Genomic DNA, 20,224 nt, shown 5'->3' with positions numbered 1-20,224 from the left:
CAACTATTCAACCTTTTATTTGTATTACAAGACATCTGGGCTAGTTCTTCCATCACACTCAAGCTTCTCACTACCTGGCGTTGACTCATTGCCTCTCCCTTTCTCAAATACTAACCACCCACTCCATTTAGTCAAAGAGGTTTTCTTTTTCTTTGCTCCTTTTTTTCCCTTCTTTCTGTCCCTTTCTTTTCTTGCTTTGCAAGTTACTTGGCAACCTCACGAGTGCCAGTGACATGAAAAAAAGCATCCAGTACATTCTGTAAAGTTGTTGGTATTAGGAAGGACACCCAGCTATAGAAACCACACCAAAGCTGACATTAGAACTCAACGTGGTTTTACAGCTCACTGGATCCTCTCAAACTGTCCCACCCATTCCTGTATGGAAAGTGAACATTAAATGATGATATTTATTCTATTTGCTTGATTTTGTTGAACCACTTAATTAGAGAGGATACAAACAAACCAACAGTGATTCTCAAGCAGTGAAAGTCAAACATGTGTACACATATACATGATCATCATCACTTTACATGCTGGCATGGTATGGGTTTGACGAGTCGTCAAGGTTTGGACAGGTCGCCATGGTTTGAGTTGGCATATATTTGAGGGATCAGCTCATCTAGATGGTTTGGAAGATCACATCACACTCATAAGTTTCACAATAGGCTTCTATGCAGTTTCCATCTGTCAAATTTACCCACAAAGCATTATACCAAGGTGCCACACAATGAGACTGAACCTAAAACCTCATGTTAAATGTTGTGAAGAAATTTAAAAGAAGTAGACTCTGCTTTGACCTCATTTTCTGGAATTATTTTGTTAAATTAGCAAACAATGAGTACTGCATTGTAATAAAAAATATTAGTCCCTGATTACCTTTTTCTTTACTCTTTTTATTTTTTAGGAACATGCAGTTACCATGCCAACAACATGGGTGATGGCCTGTGCTTATGGTCCTTCAGGAACTGTGGTGGCTTGCGGGTAAGTGAATTTTTCAAAGGTTCTCTCAGAAAACCATGAAAGAATGAAAGCTGGATCCAGAAGCACAATTTTGGAAGATACAAACATTAGTTTAATGTAATATTGGTTTCAAATTTTGGCACAAGGCCAGCAATTTCGAGGGAGGGATCAGTTGATTACATTGACCACAGTGATTAACTGGTATTTATTTCATTGACCTCAAAAGGATGAAAAGCAAAGTCGATCTTAGTGGAATTTGAACTCAGAATGTATGAACGGACGAAATGCTGCCAAGCATTTTGCCCAGCATGCTAACCATTCTGCTAGCTCACCACCTTTAGTTTAGTGTAATATTAGATTATCATTTCAAATGTTCTAAACAACCCGTCATGGTTGGTTATGTTTAGATGATAAAGCACTTACACTTAAACTCTGACCCACTGTGGCCCTTAAGTTTGTTCATTGGTTTATTTTTATCCATTTCCTATACTGTCATATGTTGGACAAGTATTATTGAGGCATTTTTTTTACAGCCAAATGCCCTTCTGTTTGCTAATCCTTTTCTGTTTTTCAAGTAAAGGGATTTTCCCTCCACTTTGACAGTACAAAGCTACCAGAAACAATTTGTTAATAGGGACTATCACCATAGGCACAGGCATGGCTGTGTGGTAAGAAGCTTGCTTACCAACTGCATAGTTCTGGGTTCAGTCCCACTATGTAGCACTTTAGGCAAGTGTCTTCTACTATAGCTTCAGGCTGACTAAAGCTTTGTGAATGGATTTAGTAGACAGAAACTGAAAGAAGCCTATCGTGTACTTATATATATATATATGTGTGTGTATGTGTCTGTTTGTCCCCCACCATTGCTTGACAACTAGTGTTTGTGAGTTTATGCTCCTATAACTTAGTGGTTCAGCAAAAGAGACTGATAAAATAAATACCAGACTTGATAAAAAACAAGGTCTGGGGTTGATTCGTTCAACTAAAATTCTTCAAGGTGATGCCCCAGCATGGCAACAGTTTAATGACTGAAACAAGTAAACAATAAAAAATAGGTAACATCACTACTTTTGCTTCTATGGTTTCATATAAAGATAACAGGTTTCTATATATTTCTCACCTATTAACTCCATTCATAAAGCATTAGTCAACTTGAGGCTACACTAGAAGACACTTGCCAAGGTTGTCACACAGTGAGATAGAACTTGAAACTCTGTTGTTACAGAGCAAATTATCTATTGACACAGCCATGCCTAATTTCATTTCAGACTTTGCTATTCTTCAATGGTAATATTACCATCATCATCATTTAAGTACCATTTTGCATACTTGCATGGGTTGGATGGTTTAACAGGAGCTGGCAAGCCAGAGGATTGTGCTAAGCTCTACTGTTAGTTTTGGCATGGTTTCTTTGGCTGGATGCTCTTCCTAATGCCAACCACTTGATAGAGTGTTCTGGATGCTTATTATGTAGTACCAGCACTGGTGAGGTCACCAAGTAGCTTGTAAAACAAAGACCTATCAGCTGAAAAGCAGAGTGGTTTTTAAGGGGAGTGGCTTTGTACCAAGTGATGAAAGGTTAAACTAAAATAGAGGGTGAGAAACAGGTGTCTTGCTGAAGAGGAGATACATGGTTACACTTGTCAGGGAAAGAGATGGAAAAAAAGATGGTGGTGACTTGCCAGAGTGTATGTACCCTCAAGGTACAAGGAGGTGAATGTAAATGGAATGTCACAGAGGATTGGACAGGATGAGTAAGCAGAAGGTTCACAAGAGTGCAAAAGGAGAGTGGAGAGAGGGGAAGAGAAGAAGGATGCAGTGAATGATGAAGATAAGTTTATTGGGGAGGAGCAGAATAGCAATCATACAGCTGACAGCAGGGGGACAGGATGTTTTCTGAAAGACCTGATATTGCCAAACATCTCCTCAAGGAGGAGATGACAATGCTATGCACCTGCTTGTTACTTGTTACATATGCTGGTGTTTTAGAAAACTTGCTGAGCCACAAAAGACTCTGTGAATGCAATTGAAATAGCATTAAGTTAAAATTGCCATCTGTGTAATTTCCTTGAAAAACAAGTTTTAATGTATGCATGTGTGTGTGTGTGTGTGTTTATATATATATATATATATATATATATGTGTGTGTGTGTGTGTATGTATGTATGTATGTGAAAGGTTGAGTTCAATTTCATCCTTTTACTTTGGTGGGGTTCAAAGTTAGATTTCTAATAAAGATTCTTCATATTAAATTTGTAGCTTAACTATTGTATTTTTTTTTTTTAATATAAAAATTTTACAAGTATCAGGTGTGTTATGAGCATTTATAGAACACGTATCCTGTATAAACTCAACAAACAATTAAAGATGGAGAAGAGAAGATGTTAGAAGCTTTATAAAATTTTAATCCATGCATACAATCATTTCGAATGGTAACACCAACATGTAAGAAACATGGAAAAAATTAATTTAATTAGATTTATAATTAATTAGATTAATTAAAAAATTATATATATATATATATATATATTAATTATATCATAAAATAAAATAAATGTGCCCTTATAAAGCCTAGCCAGGCTCATGGGCCCGGTTTCCCGGTTTCAATGGTGTATGTGTTCCTCAGCTGGACGGGATGCCAGTCGATTGCAGTGTTACTCATTTTTTGCCAGCTGAATGGACTGGAGCAACATGAAATGAAGTGTTTTGCTCAAGAACACAACGCGTTGCCCAGTCCAAGAATTAAAACCACAATCTTACGATCATGATGCTGACACCCTAACCACTAAGCCAAGCGCCTCCACATATTAATTGTATGCGGGATTCATTTCAATTGAGGTATTTTAAAAACAAGGATGCCAATTTATGGTCGGGATTACATCCACATGCATCTGAACAAATTAATATACACATCCGTGTAAATATACAGGTATATGAAATTGTACACACACACATGCTGGCCAGTATGCAGCATTGCAATCAACTGCGGGTTCCAAATCCAATGTAGGGAAGGAACCAGATGTGGCGTTTACATAAGGAAAGAACATGAATTGGTTAATGTTCACATTAACCCATTTGTGTGCTTTCTTTTTATACATATATGTGTATATATATATACATACATAAAGATACTTTATTTGTGTATTAAGGCTACCATTGGTTTCATATTAAGAAATATCTTACGTTTTTTTTAAGCCAATCGCAAAGAAAAATTGGTGTTTGTCTCCATTTTGGATTAGAACATGGAAAGTTACACTGAGATCATGTAAGGATTTTCAGTAAACAAAAACAAGAAATGAAGGAGAACGAACACCAATTTTTCTTTGTGATTGGCTTGAAAAATCGTTAAGATATTTCTTAACATGAAACCAATGATACCTTTAGGACACAAATAAAGAATCTATCTACCAATGCAGTGTTGAGCACTCATTCTCATTGTTCAGTATTTTTGTGTGTATATACATATATGTTTAGAATGTATCTCCCTTGCTTTTATATATGCTGTCTGTATCTAACATTTCCATTGACTTGAAATAATCTTATGTCAAAATTCTTTATATATTTCTATTATCATTGATCATTATTTTTCGCCATCTTCTTACACCAAATAAAATAACTGATATTTTCCATGAGTTGTTTCAATGAGGGTCAACCTATATGGTCGTTATATATTCTAGGATGTCTTTAAATTTATTTATTTCTACAGTATCTATGGCCAACTGGATAACATATCAGCTTTTTCATTTAAACCATGGTGAGTTTGTATCTCTACACCAGCACTAACACACTGTGTTTTTTTGAGTAGAAACCTTCAAGACCATCCTTGCTACTTCCTCCCTGTAATCACTTTTACCTACCAATCCAAGGAAAGCTTAATCAATTACACTGTTATATTTCATTTGTATTTGGTATGCAAGATTTTTAATGTGATTTTGGTGTATCTCAGGAGGGTCGTTATACCAATAATACACATGCACTGGTCCTATTTCATTTCTTTTTATTATCATTACTAGCAGAAGGACCACCCTCTAGGCAGTTTTCTGCTAGCCACTCGATAATATTTCCACATTTGACTCCCAATTCTAGTCATTTTTATATTTTATGTCTAATTATTTCATTGTATAATAGTGCTCACTTGCTTAGTAAATATTGCTTTCATTATTTTATCACAATCATAATCTCTTTTTTTAAAGAGTCAGTCTGTTATATATATTTATCATTAAAAATTGGTAGAACTTACACAGGTATGCATAGATAGATAGATAGATAGACAGACGGATGGATGGACGAACACACACACAAAAGTCTGGTGCTGTGAGAACACATGGGAATGGCGTTTCCTTACTTTTTCAAATATACCCAAATTTAAAATGATCTAATATAACAATATCATTCATTCAGCATCTGTTTAAATATGCCAAAACAATTTAATTACACACAAATATATGTTACTTTACATATAATTTATGTGTTAATTCTATTTACTGAAACTTGCTAAAAAGCATATTTTGATTTAAAGTAGTATCTCCTTGCTGACACAATTGTCAGTAATCATACTGTTTCCATTTCTTTCAGCCAATATTTTTACATTGGCCTTCTTTTGAACTCTAGATAATGCAACATACAGCTCACTATGTGAGAAGAATTGTGTTGGAAGATATATTCCTATTTGTTCAAAAGTCTGTCTCTGTGCCTTGTTGCATGTCAAAGCAAAAGCTGGCTTGAGAGGAAATTGTTTATGTGTAAATGTGAATGGAAATTGCATTTCTTGAGATACATGTGGTATTCTTGGGATTAGCAGAGTTGATGCTGCATAAGGACCAGAAGCAACCTCAGCATCAGTAACCTGATCATGTAAACTGATAATGATGTAGTGTGTGCCATTGCAATGTCCATTAGTAGCATCTAAATTTCTCAGAAGCATTATTTCTTCCGTTTGAACATGTGTGGTGGAGACCCTGATGGTGTAAGTTTGTTGATGAACTCGATTGGGTACAAAATTTCATTATCAACTGTATCTGAGCTTCTGTATATTTTTAGCTCACCAGGGATCCTAGTCAACAGAAAATCATTCACAAATTGTGCTTCTTCATTTGTTTGAGTAACAATGGCTCTATTTGCAAGCCACACAGGGTGCATTTAAAACTCTGTGCATTTGTATGTGTGATAGCTTTGTTAGTTATGTGTAACTAGGTTCCAACTCTTTAGCATTTAAAGTGGCCATATCCAACCTCAAAATTCTACCTGTTGTATGTTCAAACCATGCAGATCCTGCCTCTTACACCTACAATGTCATTTTATGGATAAACAATCCCATCATCAAAATCTCAAGGCTGTAAGATAATGCATGATCAATTCAAACCAATGTGAATAAATAAGCATTACATTTGACAGAGTATTCTGAAATGTTAAATGGTTAAACACTTTTCAATATTTCCTGTCTCTCTTTCTCTCTAACTTTCTGTCTATCTTTTTATACAGAGGTCTGGACAATAAATGTACCATTTACCCACTAAGTTTGGATGAAGATCCTGCCAGTAAAAAGAAAGCTGTTGCTACACATACCAGTTATTTGTCCTGCTGTACATTTACCACATCTGATCAACAGGTAAACTGAACAGCTGTTTTTTTTTTTAATATTTTAAGTTTTCAAAGTTAAATGAAACAAAGGCAGTATATGTCCACAGAAATATGGTAACAAATGGATAAAATGATCTAAATTAAAAACTTCCATCAAAGGTTTATGTCAGTTTATACTCCAAATAGTAACTTGATAATGTCATAATGTTTAAATTATTTTACTAAATTCTTCATTATTTTAAAAATTAATTAAAACAAGGACAGTGTTTTTCAGCAAAAATATGTAAAAAAAAGGGTTAAAACAAGGCCAGCCTCAGGTGGTTTAGTAAATCATTATTCATATAAATCATTGTTCATATAAATCATTATTCATATGTGATGAATCATTATTCATATAATTCTTTATTTATATATAAATCATTATTCATATAATTTATTATTTATTTATGATAAAATCAAAATTTAAAATTAAAAAAAATAAATCTTATAAAATATTTCAAGAAACATTTGACATTTTGTTTTTTTAGATTCTAACAGGAAGTGGAGACAGTACATGTGCACTGTGGGATGTCGAAAGTGGCCAATTGATTCAAAGTTTTCATGGACATGCAGGAGATGTTATGAGTATTAATCTTTCACCTTCAGAAAATGGTAACCAGTTTGTATCTGGAGTAAGTACTTGATTTTTCAAATTTTTTTTTGACAAGGGAAAAACCAGAATTTACATTTCTTTCTGCTGACTGTCAATAAAATTAATATTTCTACACTATTATAATTTAAATTATCATCATTTTAACATCTACTTCTTCATGTTTGCATGGGTCACATGGAATTTATTGAGACAGATTTTCTACTGTCAGATGCCTTTCTTGTCACCAGCCTTCACCTGTTTCCAAACAAAGTAATATTTCCCCATTGCTAGACATGTTTTTCATTGAAGACTGGGAAATGAATACTGCTCGTATGATGGTGCTGTTCATTTACAACCATCACATAATGTTAAGGCAAGGGTACGCACCAACATGCACACATGCATGTACATATATCACCATGATCATTTAACGTCCATCTTCCATGTTGGCATGGGTTGGACGGTTTGACTGGAGCTGACAAGCAGGAGAGCTGCACCGGTTCATTTGTTTTGACATAGTTTCTATGGCTGATGTCCTTCCTAATGCCAACCGCTTTACAGAGTGTACTGGATGCTTTTTATATGACTCCAGTACTGTTGCTTTCCATGTGGCGCCAACACCAGCAGGGCCACCAAGTAACTTGTGAGATGAAGACCTCTCAGCTGGGGGAAGGAGTGGAACCGAGGGAAGTGGCTTTGTGCCAGGAGAGAGATTAGAGTATTATAATAGGTGGGGTAGAGATAGGTGTCTAACTATAGAGGCGATTCTTGGCTATCCCAGTTGGAAAAGAAAGGTGAGGAAAGAGAAAGTTAAAGGAAAAGATAGAGAGACAGGTGGTGTTGAAGATGCAGGGAACTGAGGGGACAAGTATAAGTGGTACAGAGGGGGTAGAGGGATATGTTCCATAAGAGTGTGAGGGGTGATGGGAGATGTTTAGTGAAGAAGTGGAGACTGTAGCAAGTGATGGTGAGAAATTGGAGTGGCTAGGAGGGGAGTATGGTAGATATGTGAGAGCATGGAGAGTGTGCAGATAGGCAAGTGAGGGAGAGTGGAGGGGCTTGTACCAGGTGGTAATCATGGGTGGTGGGATAGTGGAAGTGTTGGGAAAATGGGTTGCAAGGGAATTCCAGCAGAGGACAGGTTACATGTCAAGCAGGGAGAATCTCCCATAGAAAGCATGTTTGGCTGAGGGAAAACATTACCTTGCTTTGAAACAATTAAGGGTTAGTGACAAAAAGGACATCCAACCATAGAAAATCTGCCTTAATATATTCTAACCAAACATTACATGCATGGAAAGATGTGCATTAAAATAAAGGTGATGGAACACTCCTCAATAAACACATGTTGAATAGTGGGTATATATATATATATATATATATATATATATATATATATATATATATATATATATATGTATATATATCATCATCATCATCATTATGGTTGCTGTTTCAGAAACTAAAATTTATAAACATGATTTGATCCTCCAACATACCTTGGTGACTAACAATATGTGTTGACTTTGATCTTCAACTTATCCAACCCATACTAGCATAGAAAGTGAACATAAAACAATGATGTTAAAGATGATGATGGTTGGTAATGATAATGAAGATGATCATGGTAGCAATGGTGGCAATGATGATGATGGTAACATTGGTGATGGTGGCAATGATATTGATGTACATTTTCTCTCTTTATTTGATGACAGGGTTGTGATAAAGTTGCAATGGTATGGGACATGAGAACTGGTGAATGTACTCAAGTATTTGAAGGCCATGAAAACGACATCAATTCAGTCAGATTCTTTCCCAGTGGTGATGCATTTGCTACTGGTTCTGATGATGCAACGGTTAGTCTTTTCGTTTCTCTTCTTCACTTTTTTATTTCTTGTCTTTTATCACTCCATTCAACTTCCTTAAATGCTGTCATCACCATTGATAATTTTATCATCATAGGTGAAGAGGAATGGCCGACGAGAGTCCTGTGCCGGTGACATGTAAAAAAACACTTTAGTCGGTGCTACATAAAAGTACTCGCATTTGTGCCATGTTAAAAGCACCCAGATACACTGTAAAGTGGTTGGTATTAGGAAGAACATCAGCGGTAGAAACCAATCTAAATCAGACTGGAACCTGATGTAGCTCTCTGGTTTGCCAACTCTGGTCAAATCATCCAACACATGTCTGCATGGAAAACAGTTGTTAAACAATAATGATATCTACATCATGTAATTTTCCCTGGGGCTTCCTCTTAAGATAGTTCCTTTCTTCTGGGAACAATTTTCCTTTATCTATTAATTGTGATTACTTTTGAGGAGGTACTCAAACTACTGTATTTGAGGACATTTAAGACACATTCTTTTTTTAAAAATGTCTCAAAAAAATTACCCCATGTCCTATATGCAAATGTTGGGCCTCCTATTAGTTTTAATGCAATAAGTCCCTTTTTTTGCCTAAATATGTGCTGCAGAAAATTGGGGTGTGTCAAATTACCCATACATCTTTTATGCTATTTCTCTTGTGTCCCCAAGTGAACTCTAATTAAAGACATTCAAGACAGAGAGATATGATTAAGGTTAGTAAAACTATATACACCACTAGTTTACTCAGATTCCAGCTTTTACCTTATCTATATCAGCTTGTGACAATTATACTTTGATGCTGTTCCATTGGCCCATATACACCTAATATATCATTTACATTTACTCCAGAACAGTCCTGGGCTGATCAGTACCTTGTGAGTGAATTTGTTTGATGGAAACTGAAAAAAAGCTTTTTTGTTTGTGCATGTATGTGTGTATGCATACTTACACATGTAAATGTTGACATTTCATAGCTTCTCTTATCAGCATTTGTGCAAAATGGTGATATAATGTTTACATTCCTTGTTACATTATGGCCAGTTTGCTCTGTTCTTTCAATGAGCAGTAGAATTATAAAAAAATTCCTTACTTGAAAAGCAGCTGAGGATTGGTGACAGGAACAGCATGCAGCTGCTTCAAATAAGTCCCCATTCAACGTATGCTAACATGGAAAAACCTGCCTAAGACCATCCTTGGTCCTTGAAAACTTCATTCAAAGTTTCTAGTTAATAGCTGGTAGAATCATTGCCACATCAAAAACAAATGTTCAACAACATTTCTTCTGACATTACATTCTGAGTTCAAATACTGCCAAGGATGACATCCTTTTGAGATAAAATAAGTACCAGTTGAACACTGGGGATCAATGTATTCAACTTACCTCCCTGCCCCCTGAAATTGCTGACCCTGTGCCAAAATTTGAGAACCAGTATTTCTTAATTTATGTCCCAAACACCAGCTTTAAAAAAAAGGAACTTAACTTTGAAAATTGAAAAATTTAGTCAAATAACAATTAAAACAAAGGCATGATTCTTGATGTGAACTCCAGTTTTGTCAATTGGTTAATCATTTAACTAATTGCCAGATCTGAAACAGAGCTGGAGTTGAAAGTGTGTGTCATTGATGAAGTTGTGAACGGCAAGTAATGACTCAAACACTTGAATAGTCAATTGGTTAAATGGTTAACTAATTGACTAATAATAATAACAAGGAAGTGAAATACAACCAGTGCATGTGCTTGTTAGGATAATGACCCTTCATAGGTACAACAAAAGCAGAGTATTTCAATAGAAATATGGTTACAGAAGTGTTAAACAAGTGAAACAAATGAATAAAGCTGGTTGATCTCTGGTGATTAAAGTTAAATACCCAGGCTATGGACATAACACCGTGTCAGTAACAAAATAGAAACTGCTAACCACACAGTTGCGTTTCTGGTAGTTAATCATCTCAGCAATTTGCATTTTCAGTTGTAAGAACAATTATGTAAAACCATTTCTTTTTGCAGTGTCGACTATTTGACTTGCGAGCTGACCGAGAGGTGAACTGCTATAAAAAAGAAAGTATTATTTTTGGTTGTAACTCTGTAGGATTTTCATTAAGTGGTAAGTGTCTGTTTTGGGATTTTTGAAAATTCTGGTATGATTTTACATCTTCTTTTACCTGTTTCAGTCATTGGACTGCAGTCGTGTTGGGGAAACACCTTGAAAGGTTTAGTCAGGCAAATCAACCCCAGTACTTATTTTTAAGTCTGGTAGTTACTCTGTCAGTCTCTTTTGCCAAAGCACTAAGTTGCGGGGGTGATGTAAACAGACCTATATTGGTTGTCGAGTGATCATGGGGGACAATCTCAAAGGAACAGACACACGTATGTATATATATATATATATATATATATATATATATGTATGTGTGTGTATATATATATATATATATATATGTATGTGTGTATATATATATATATCATCATCATCATCATCATCATCATCGTTTAACGTCCGCTTTCCATGCTAGCATGGGTTGGACGATTTGACTGAGGACTGGTGAAACCGGATGGCAACACCAGGCTCCAATCTAATTTGGCAGAGTTTCTACAGCTGGATGCCCTTCCTAATGCCAACCACTCAGAGAGTGTAGTGGGTGCTTTTACGTGTCACCGGCACGAAGGCCAGTCAGGCAATACTGGCAACGGCCACGCTCGAAATGGTGTCTTTTATGTGCCACCCGCACAAAAGCCAGTCCAGGGGCACTGGCAACGATCTCGCTCGAAAACCATACGAAGGCCAGTCAGGCGGCACTGGCAACAGTCACATATATACACATACACACACATGCGTGCACATGCGCATATAAATAGACACACATATATACAATGGGCTTTTGATGTTTCCATCTTCCAAGTTCACTCACAAATAATTGATTGACTCAGCTATAGTAGAAGACACTTGCCCAAGGTGCTCTGCAGTGGAACTGAACCTGAAATCATGTGGTTGTAAAGCACACTACTTAAACCACGCAGCGATGCCTGAAATATCTATTGAATGTAAGCCCTAGTTCCAGACATCACTAAATAACATTTTTACCAAATACTTTATTATATTGAATTCGTCTGTCATTGTTAATCCTACAGTAGAAGCTATGTTTTTTTAATGTCTGACAGCAGTTATGTGGTTTGAAGTAAACCAGCCAACAATCTGTATGCTGTTTCAATAAAAATAATTTCATTCTTACTGGCTGTGACAGATTTTCGTTTCATAGCTGACAAAGCAAAACAACACAGAAATGCATGCATCCTACAAAAATATGACATCACTTGTAGTCCCCCAACTCCAAATATGTTTTCATGCATATCTAAGTGGAGAATTTTCTCACAAGGCTATTTCCGTAGTGAAAAGTCTTATCACATCCAAGTGCACTTGAATGTGTTAAATGTGAATGTTATATTATGTTGATATGTCTTTTTACAAATAATTTTCTTTTTTTGTAATCCTGTTCTTTATCCTCTGTTTCTGTCTGTGATGTGTAGGTCGGTTACTATTTGCTGGGTATAATGACTATAACGTAAATATATGGGATGTCCTTAAGAGCAACCGTATCTGTGTATTGTATGGTCATGAAAACCGTGTTAGCTGTCTTGGTGTATCACCTGATGGTACAGCTCTGTGTACTGGTAGCTGGGATTACACACTAAAGGTTAGTATCTTATACAATTTCACACACATCATTGAATATTATTATTTTGTTTACAGCTGGCACTGTGGGAACACTCACTTCTCAAGATTTTGACTGGAGATCACAACAATTTCACCTTCTGACAGTGTTCATTTTCTTGGTCATGTGTGTGTGTGTGTTTGTAAGGAAAATAAATATATTCACATTTGCAAAATGTGAAGAAATATTTAATGAAGACAAATAGTTTAACTTTGTAACAATATTCCATATTTACAGATATTTATTTATATTTTACATATTGAACTGCTGGATACTCTATTGATCATCTATTAACTAGATATCCCTGATTCAGATACCTTCCAACAATATCAACCCCTCCTGGGAATGTCTGGCTAATTTTATCTTCATTATCCATGCAATCACCAAACCATGTCAGATATAACTGTAATCATGCAGCAGTTATTTTGTTTGACTACTTGCTGAGAATCTGGGCTTTCACAAACATGCCTCTGCCACATGCCTTGTGAGGCATTTTCTGCTGCCAAGTAGGACATTGTGGATCTAGCTACAAACCCACTATACACTACCATCCTCTTTCCTCACATGATTCTCTTTTATTTGTGCACACCCACAGCAAAGAATTAGAGGGAGCAATTGGCTTTGCTGGAATTATAGTGGTGAGCAAAAGCTATTGAATTGAATTTGTAGGGCTGGGTGATATTTTCCAGGCTAAGTACTGCTTTATTGCAACTATGAGTGGACCAGTTGGAGGATTTAGGGAGTTAAGTGTTTGAGTTGTGTGAAGAATATGGGATATACTCAAGAGGATGGCTTCAGTTCCTTAGCTATCTCTGTCAGAAATGAAGTACATGCATTGCTAGTTTTTGCCAGAACTGTGACCAATTAGTTAACCTGAAGTGCCAAAGAGGATGAGATTAGTAAATAGTTGTGTGGTGTCTAGTTGTAAATAGATGGTGGTTCGCTGACCCACACATACTTCAGAATTAAGTGATTAGCAATATAGGGGACTAACATTACATTTACTATAGTAATTAAAATATTTAATGTTTGTAAAGTAGTAAAGGCATTATTTGATATCTAAAAGTAGTAATATAGGTAGCAGTAACATCACTCTGACCAGACGTGTTCCTGCTCTACAAGAGCAAAAGAACAATCATTATGGTTGCACTTACAGTTCCCTAGAAGACTAACTGATCATTTCTCACCAACTGAAGAAAGCCAAATATCAAGACTTAACTGACAAGGCTCTTGTTAAGAATGGCATGCAGCTTCATTCCCTATTGAAGTCAGTTTCCATAGCTTTCCAGTTAGATGGATATAATATTTCCTGCAGAAGATTGGTCTGAAACCCAAACAACTGAAGAAAGCTATCAAGGAGATAGGCATGGCAACTGAATCCAGGTTAGGGTTAGTGTTGACAAGAGACCTTAGGTGGCGGCGAGCTGGCAGAAACGTTAGCACGCCGGGCGAAATGCTTAGCGGTATTTCGTCTGCCGCTACGTTCTGAGTTCAAATTTCGCCGAGGTCGACTTAGCCTTTCATCCTTTCGGGGTCGATTAAATAAGTACCAGTTACGCACTGGGGTCGATGTAATCGACTTAATCCCTTTGTCTGTCCTTGTTTGTCCCCTCTATGTTTAGCTCCAATAAAGAAATAAGAGACCTTAGGTGGAATCTTTCTGTAGGTGAAGCGTACAGGCTAAGGGGCAAAACACTTGTGGCCCTAAGATACCTGATGATAATGTGGAAAAGTCTGCCATGTTGCAGTGGATTCAGAAGATCTTGCAATACCTTTGAGTAGCTCCTGAATGAAGCAAAGTATCCCTGATGCTTATTTCACTCTTTAATTATATTGTTTTTATGTGAAGTTATATGTATAAAATTTTTTTTATCATTGTACCTCAAAGTCACTGTCAATGTTCCTTGTAACATTTGATATAAATATTTCACAATGTAATTGTGTGCAAGAATACTAGACATTTGATTGTTGAGTCATGACTTCAAACATTTTATTTTTATTCCATTTTTGCATTACAACTATGGGAAAGACAAATAATTCTGCTTGCTTCAGTTAATCAGAATGACAAAATAAATTTCACTCCTTCCTTCATGGTTGAGATATTAACGATAGGGGTTGCTATTCAGATGTAAAATGCTAAATCATGCACTTCAAGACTGAGCTATCATTTCAGTAATCTAGACTAAATTGTCTTACACCTTTTTATTATCATCACCATCATTGTTTTAACACCCACTTTTCCATGCTTGCCTGGGTCACACAAAATTTGTTGCAACAGATTTTTTACATACAAGTGCCTTTCCTGTTGCCAATCTTCACCTGTTTTCAAGCAAGGTAATATCTCCCCATGGCCAGACCTGTTTTTCACAGAAGATTCGAATCAAACAACACCGCTTGTATGATGGTGATGCTCATTTACAGCCATTATATGATATCAGACAATGATATACAAACACAAACTTCTATATGAATATTATATATATGTATGTATGTGTGTAAGTGATTCTTTCAGTTTCCATCCACCAAATCCACTCACTAGCTTTGGTCAGCCTCGGCCTATAGTTGAAGACTCTGGTCCAAGGTGCCACATTACATGATTGAGCCTGAAACCACGTGATTGGGAAGCAATCTACTTAACCACATGACCATTTAAATATTCTTGGTATTTTTAATATAAGATTTATAACAAAATAAGCCCACGTAAGACCGTCCTACTGAATGCAAAACAAAATAAAGTAAAATAAAAAATACAAACATGTTCGAAAAGCTTTGATTTATTTTTATAAAATTAAAATAAAAATCTCTTGTTATATTTGTAATATGAATTAAGAGATGCTTATCAACCTCATTATGGATTGTTAAAGCATCTAATATTTTCATTTTGTGGAAAAACTTCCTCTACCTGTCTCATTCTATATCTCTCCCTCCTTTCTTTTTCTCTTTCTCCCTCCCTCTCTAGCTGTCTCTCTCTCTTCCCTTTCACTCACTTATACAGTAGGGTCTTGCATATTTAATACAGTAACTTGCAAAAAAACTTCAATGAACTAAGATTATACCAATAATTAGTGCACAAGAATTCTCTGAAGAGGTGTATAATATAGAAAACAGTCAAGGGAGTTAATTCCAATATGATGAGTTGCTTAAAGATATTTGATAAAAGTACATTTGCAGATTTGAGGTGGGCAGTTGAGAGAGGATCAGGTTGTTTTTAAAGCCAACTTTTATCAATCAGCTTTAAAGACCAGATCTTTGTCGAATTCACATTGTTTAAAAACCTTCCACCACCTGATCGTATTGGAGTTAACTCCCTTGACTATTGTTTTCAGATTTTAAACATCTCCAGAGGAAGTTTTGTCCACTAATAAATAGTATGGGTAATCTCTGTTAACGAGAAAAAAACTGTTGTAACTCACTGTTTTACATATATAAGGCCCTGCTATATTTGTATTTAGTATAGGGTGCTGATGAGGCTATGTCATTAAGAAGCTTGCTTCCCACTGTGTGGCCCCTTGGCAAGTGTTTTCTACTATAGCCTTGGATTTTGTAGATGGAAACTGAAAGAAGCCCATTGTGTGTGTGTTTGTGTGTACCCTAGTCTTGACATATGTTTGTTGTAAATGAATATGATCAGTATACAAGCAATGTTGTTCATTTCTAGTCTTCTGTAGAAAACCTGTCTAGCTAAGAGAAAATATTATTTTGGTTGGTAACAGGAAGAGCATCTTGCCAAAAAAAAATCTGTCTCGACAAATTTCATCTGACTCATGCAAGCATGGAAAAGTGGGCATTAAATGATGAGATACCCCCTAATGAGGTATTTTCCTTCAACTGCCATCTTGTCAAAAGTGACTTTCATGTAATTATTTCTTCTTTTTCCAGGTTTGGGCTTGAAACCAACAGGCTGCTCTGCTAGATTAATATTTTGCAAGTATTTTCCGCATCTGCAAGAGGTCCAATTTACCATCACCTCCTTGAAAAATTTCTTGTTATTTTGATTCTATTCATCGACTTGCCTCTCACACAACAACAGCAGCAGCAGTAACAACAGCAAAAACAACAGTAGCAACAATATCACTAATATTATTAGGTTGACCAATGTCCAAATCTGGCTACTGTTCAAGTCCTGCCAATTAATGATAGCTGATTGAGATTCATTTTGTGTGTATGCATGAAACTGCTTTGTGTTTGAATGTGCATATATATATATATATATATATATATATATATATACATACACACATGATTATATATATATACCCATACATACATACTTACATGCATACATACATACATACATGTGTTATATGTATAATCTATTCAATATGTATGTGCGTGTTCACAAAGTCTAAATAACAAAAGATAAACACAATTCACTCCTATTTTCTGTTTTCCTGAATACGTCAAAAGCTACACGCATGCACGCGTGCACACACATTTGTGAATATATATACCTGCACTTGTATATATATGTGTGTGTGTGTGTATGTATAAAATATATAGGTATGTGTGTGTGTGTGTGTATATATATATATATATATATATATATATAGATGTATGTATGTATATATATATATATATATATATATATAGGTGTATATATATATATATATAGGTGTATATATATATATATATATATATATATATAGGTGTATGTATGTATATATATATATATATATATATATATAGATAGGTATATATATAGGTGTATGTATATATATATATATATATATATATATAGATAGGTATATATATAGGTGTATGTATATATATATATATATATATATATAGATAGGTATATATATATATATAGATAGGTATATATATAGGTGTATGTATGTATATATATATATAGGTGTATGTATGTATATATATATATATATATATATATATATATATATATATAGATAGGTATATATATAGGTGTATGTATGTATATATATATATATAGATAGGTATATATATAGGTGTATGTATGTATATATATATATATATATATATATATATATATATATATATATAGATAGGTATATATATAGGTATATGAGTATATAGATAGGTATATATATAGGTATATGTGTATATAGATATGTGTATATATGGATATATAAGTATATGTATATATAAAACTTGTTAGTATTTCCAAGGTATTTAAAGATATCAAACCAGAGCACTCTAGATATATTCTTAGTACTTTTTCAAGACTGGAATTTTTCATTTATATATATAAACATATTCATTTCATTCCTCTCATACGTTCCAGTTGCTCCAGTTGATTGCTATTTATAGTAAGGATTCACAGGAAACTGTCTCAGCAGAATAAGCAACTAATCACAAAAATATCTAGAGGCATTAGAATATTTACCGTAAAGGAGATATTGCACATGCTACTATTATATCAATACATTCAGGATTAATTCTTTGTATTTATTTTGTGCAGACGTTGTTCATAATCCCAACTAATTTCCTGTAGGTAGTGGAGCACCCTCAGTAAATAAATGCCTCAATTATATAAATTAAGATATGGCTTATGAGATTTATGCATCTAGGTACTCTTTGTATATATATATATATATATATATTATTCTTTGACAAGAACAGTATTGATAGTAACTTCAAAATTTCAGCCAGCTAAGCCATCATTGGACTAGCCAAAACTTCAAAGTTACTGTCAATACTATTCTTGTTTAATAAGTTTATACTTTACAAAAGTATGGAGTACCTTTCAGGTTAATGTAAAATTGTCATTATTATAACTGAACGTAAAAACAAACATTAACATATATGTATAATTTAGATAGGTTTCAGCCAGTATAGGCCCAGGCCCTGTCTAATTTAATAGCACCACCAGATATATATATGTGTGTGTGTTTGTGTGTATGTATATATATATGTGTGTATGTATGTATGTATATATATATATATATATATATATATATATATATATATATATATATATATATATACTGCCAACTTAACGTGACAGTCCCAATAAGAGAATATACTACTGCTGTTTAGCCCTAGGAAGCGGTCTGGCTTCCTAGGGCTAAACAGCAATAGTATATTCCCTTATTGGGACTGTCACGTTAAGTTGGCAGTATACAACTACTTTATCGCATCACTACTGCTTAAGTCTCTCTTGAGAGATTTAGAAATTCATTATTTCTAATATATATATATATATATGTATGTGTGTGTGTGTGTGTATGAGAGAGAGAGAGATAGTTGATGATGTATGCATTTGATGTGCTTGTTGGCTGTGAATCTTTTCTATGGTGTGTTTTCCAAATTGTCTGTGATTGAAATTCTAGTCCCCTTAGGGTTAAACTTAAGGGATCTTTTGTTTACAGTGGATTTGTTCTTTATATTATAAACCATACATTGATATTGTCTGGTTCTAACTTTGGTAAGAGTAGTACTTGTTTCGGGGTTTCTAGTTTATGGAACATTATATGTATATGGAGCATTATATATATATATATATATATATATATATATATATATATATACACACACACACACACATACATGTATGTCATCATCATCATTATTATTTTTATTGTTTTTCATGCTGACATGATTTGAACAAGTTATCATCACAGTCTACATCAATTTGAGATTCAAATCTAAATGCCACTCATTTGTTTCTCTGCCTCAAGCGTGTTACTATATTCAGGAAGGTACAGTGGGAGTAAACTATTTACATCCATTGTCCTAGCTAACTTATGTGTAACTCTAATAATGTTTGTAAAGAATAAAAAGTTTAGAAAGGTATAACAATGCACTATAGAACAAAAAATGGACTATATACCTGTTGTAACTTGGTTATCTATAGTCCGATGATATTTCGGAATTATAAAGTTTATAGCAGAGACTCCAGCAAATAAGATCTGAAGAAGGAATTGTAATTCCGAAATATCATCGGACTATAGATAACCAAGTTACAACAGGTATATAGTCCATTTTTTGTTCTATAGTGCATTGTTATACCTTTCTAAACTTTTTATTCTTTACAAACAATACACAATGCTTCAAGCGAACTACAATACTCTCTTATCTAATAATGTTATATTTTTCTATAGTATCCATTGTGTGTGTGTGTTATTTAATTAGCATTAATAATGTTATATTTTTCTATGGAAGTAATAATGTATTACATGGTTGATACAACTGGCACACATGCACTCTGTGGAATTACAACTGCCAATCTTTATTAGAATAGTTATAGTTCTATTATTGAAATACTTTCTTTAATTATTCAATGTAAACATTCTATAAATAAATAATCAATAATGATTATTTATAGATACTGTCCTCATCAAAATGGCAGTATAAACTCCCCATAAATTATGCCTCTGTTTCTGAAACTCTACAGTTATTGTAATGAATGGTCACTGTTTACATGTTTCTCTTGAGAGAATAAGAGTTTCTAATAACAAAAGTATTTAAATGGAATTGTTTATGTCTTATATATCTT

At 34.5% G+C, this 20,224-nt stretch overlaps 1 protein-coding gene across 1 annotated transcript in view; it reads left to right on the top strand.

Annotated features, from left to right (window-relative positions):
* The window catches only part of LOC106875358 (guanine nucleotide-binding protein subunit beta-5), a 76,890-nt gene extending 60,117 nt beyond the window's left edge, over positions 1–16,773 (top strand). The window contains exons 4-10 of the mRNA XM_014923450.3: positions 905–981; positions 6,442–6,568; positions 7,068–7,211; positions 8,887–9,027; positions 11,048–11,144; positions 12,566–12,732; positions 16,630–16,773. Of these exons, the coding sequence (XP_014778936.1) occupies positions 905–981; positions 6,442–6,568; positions 7,068–7,211; positions 8,887–9,027; positions 11,048–11,144; positions 12,566–12,732; positions 16,630–16,641 (765 nt within the window). The 3' untranslated portion in view covers positions 16,642–16,773. The remainder of the gene's footprint in view (positions 1–904; positions 982–6,441; positions 6,569–7,067; positions 7,212–8,886; positions 9,028–11,047; positions 11,145–12,565; positions 12,733–16,629) is intronic.
* The last annotated feature ends 3,451 nt before the right edge of the window (positions 16,774–20,224 follow it).

Source organism: Octopus bimaculoides, chromosome 2 (genome assembly GCF_046866305.1).
Source record: "Octopus bimaculoides isolate indiv1 chromosome 2, ASM4686630v1, whole genome shotgun sequence".
Classification (NCBI taxonomy): Eukaryota; Metazoa; Mollusca; class Cephalopoda; order Octopoda; family Octopodidae; genus Octopus; species Octopus bimaculoides.
Note: the sequence above shows the minus strand (reverse complement) of the source record. Positions and strands in the feature narration are given on the sequence as shown.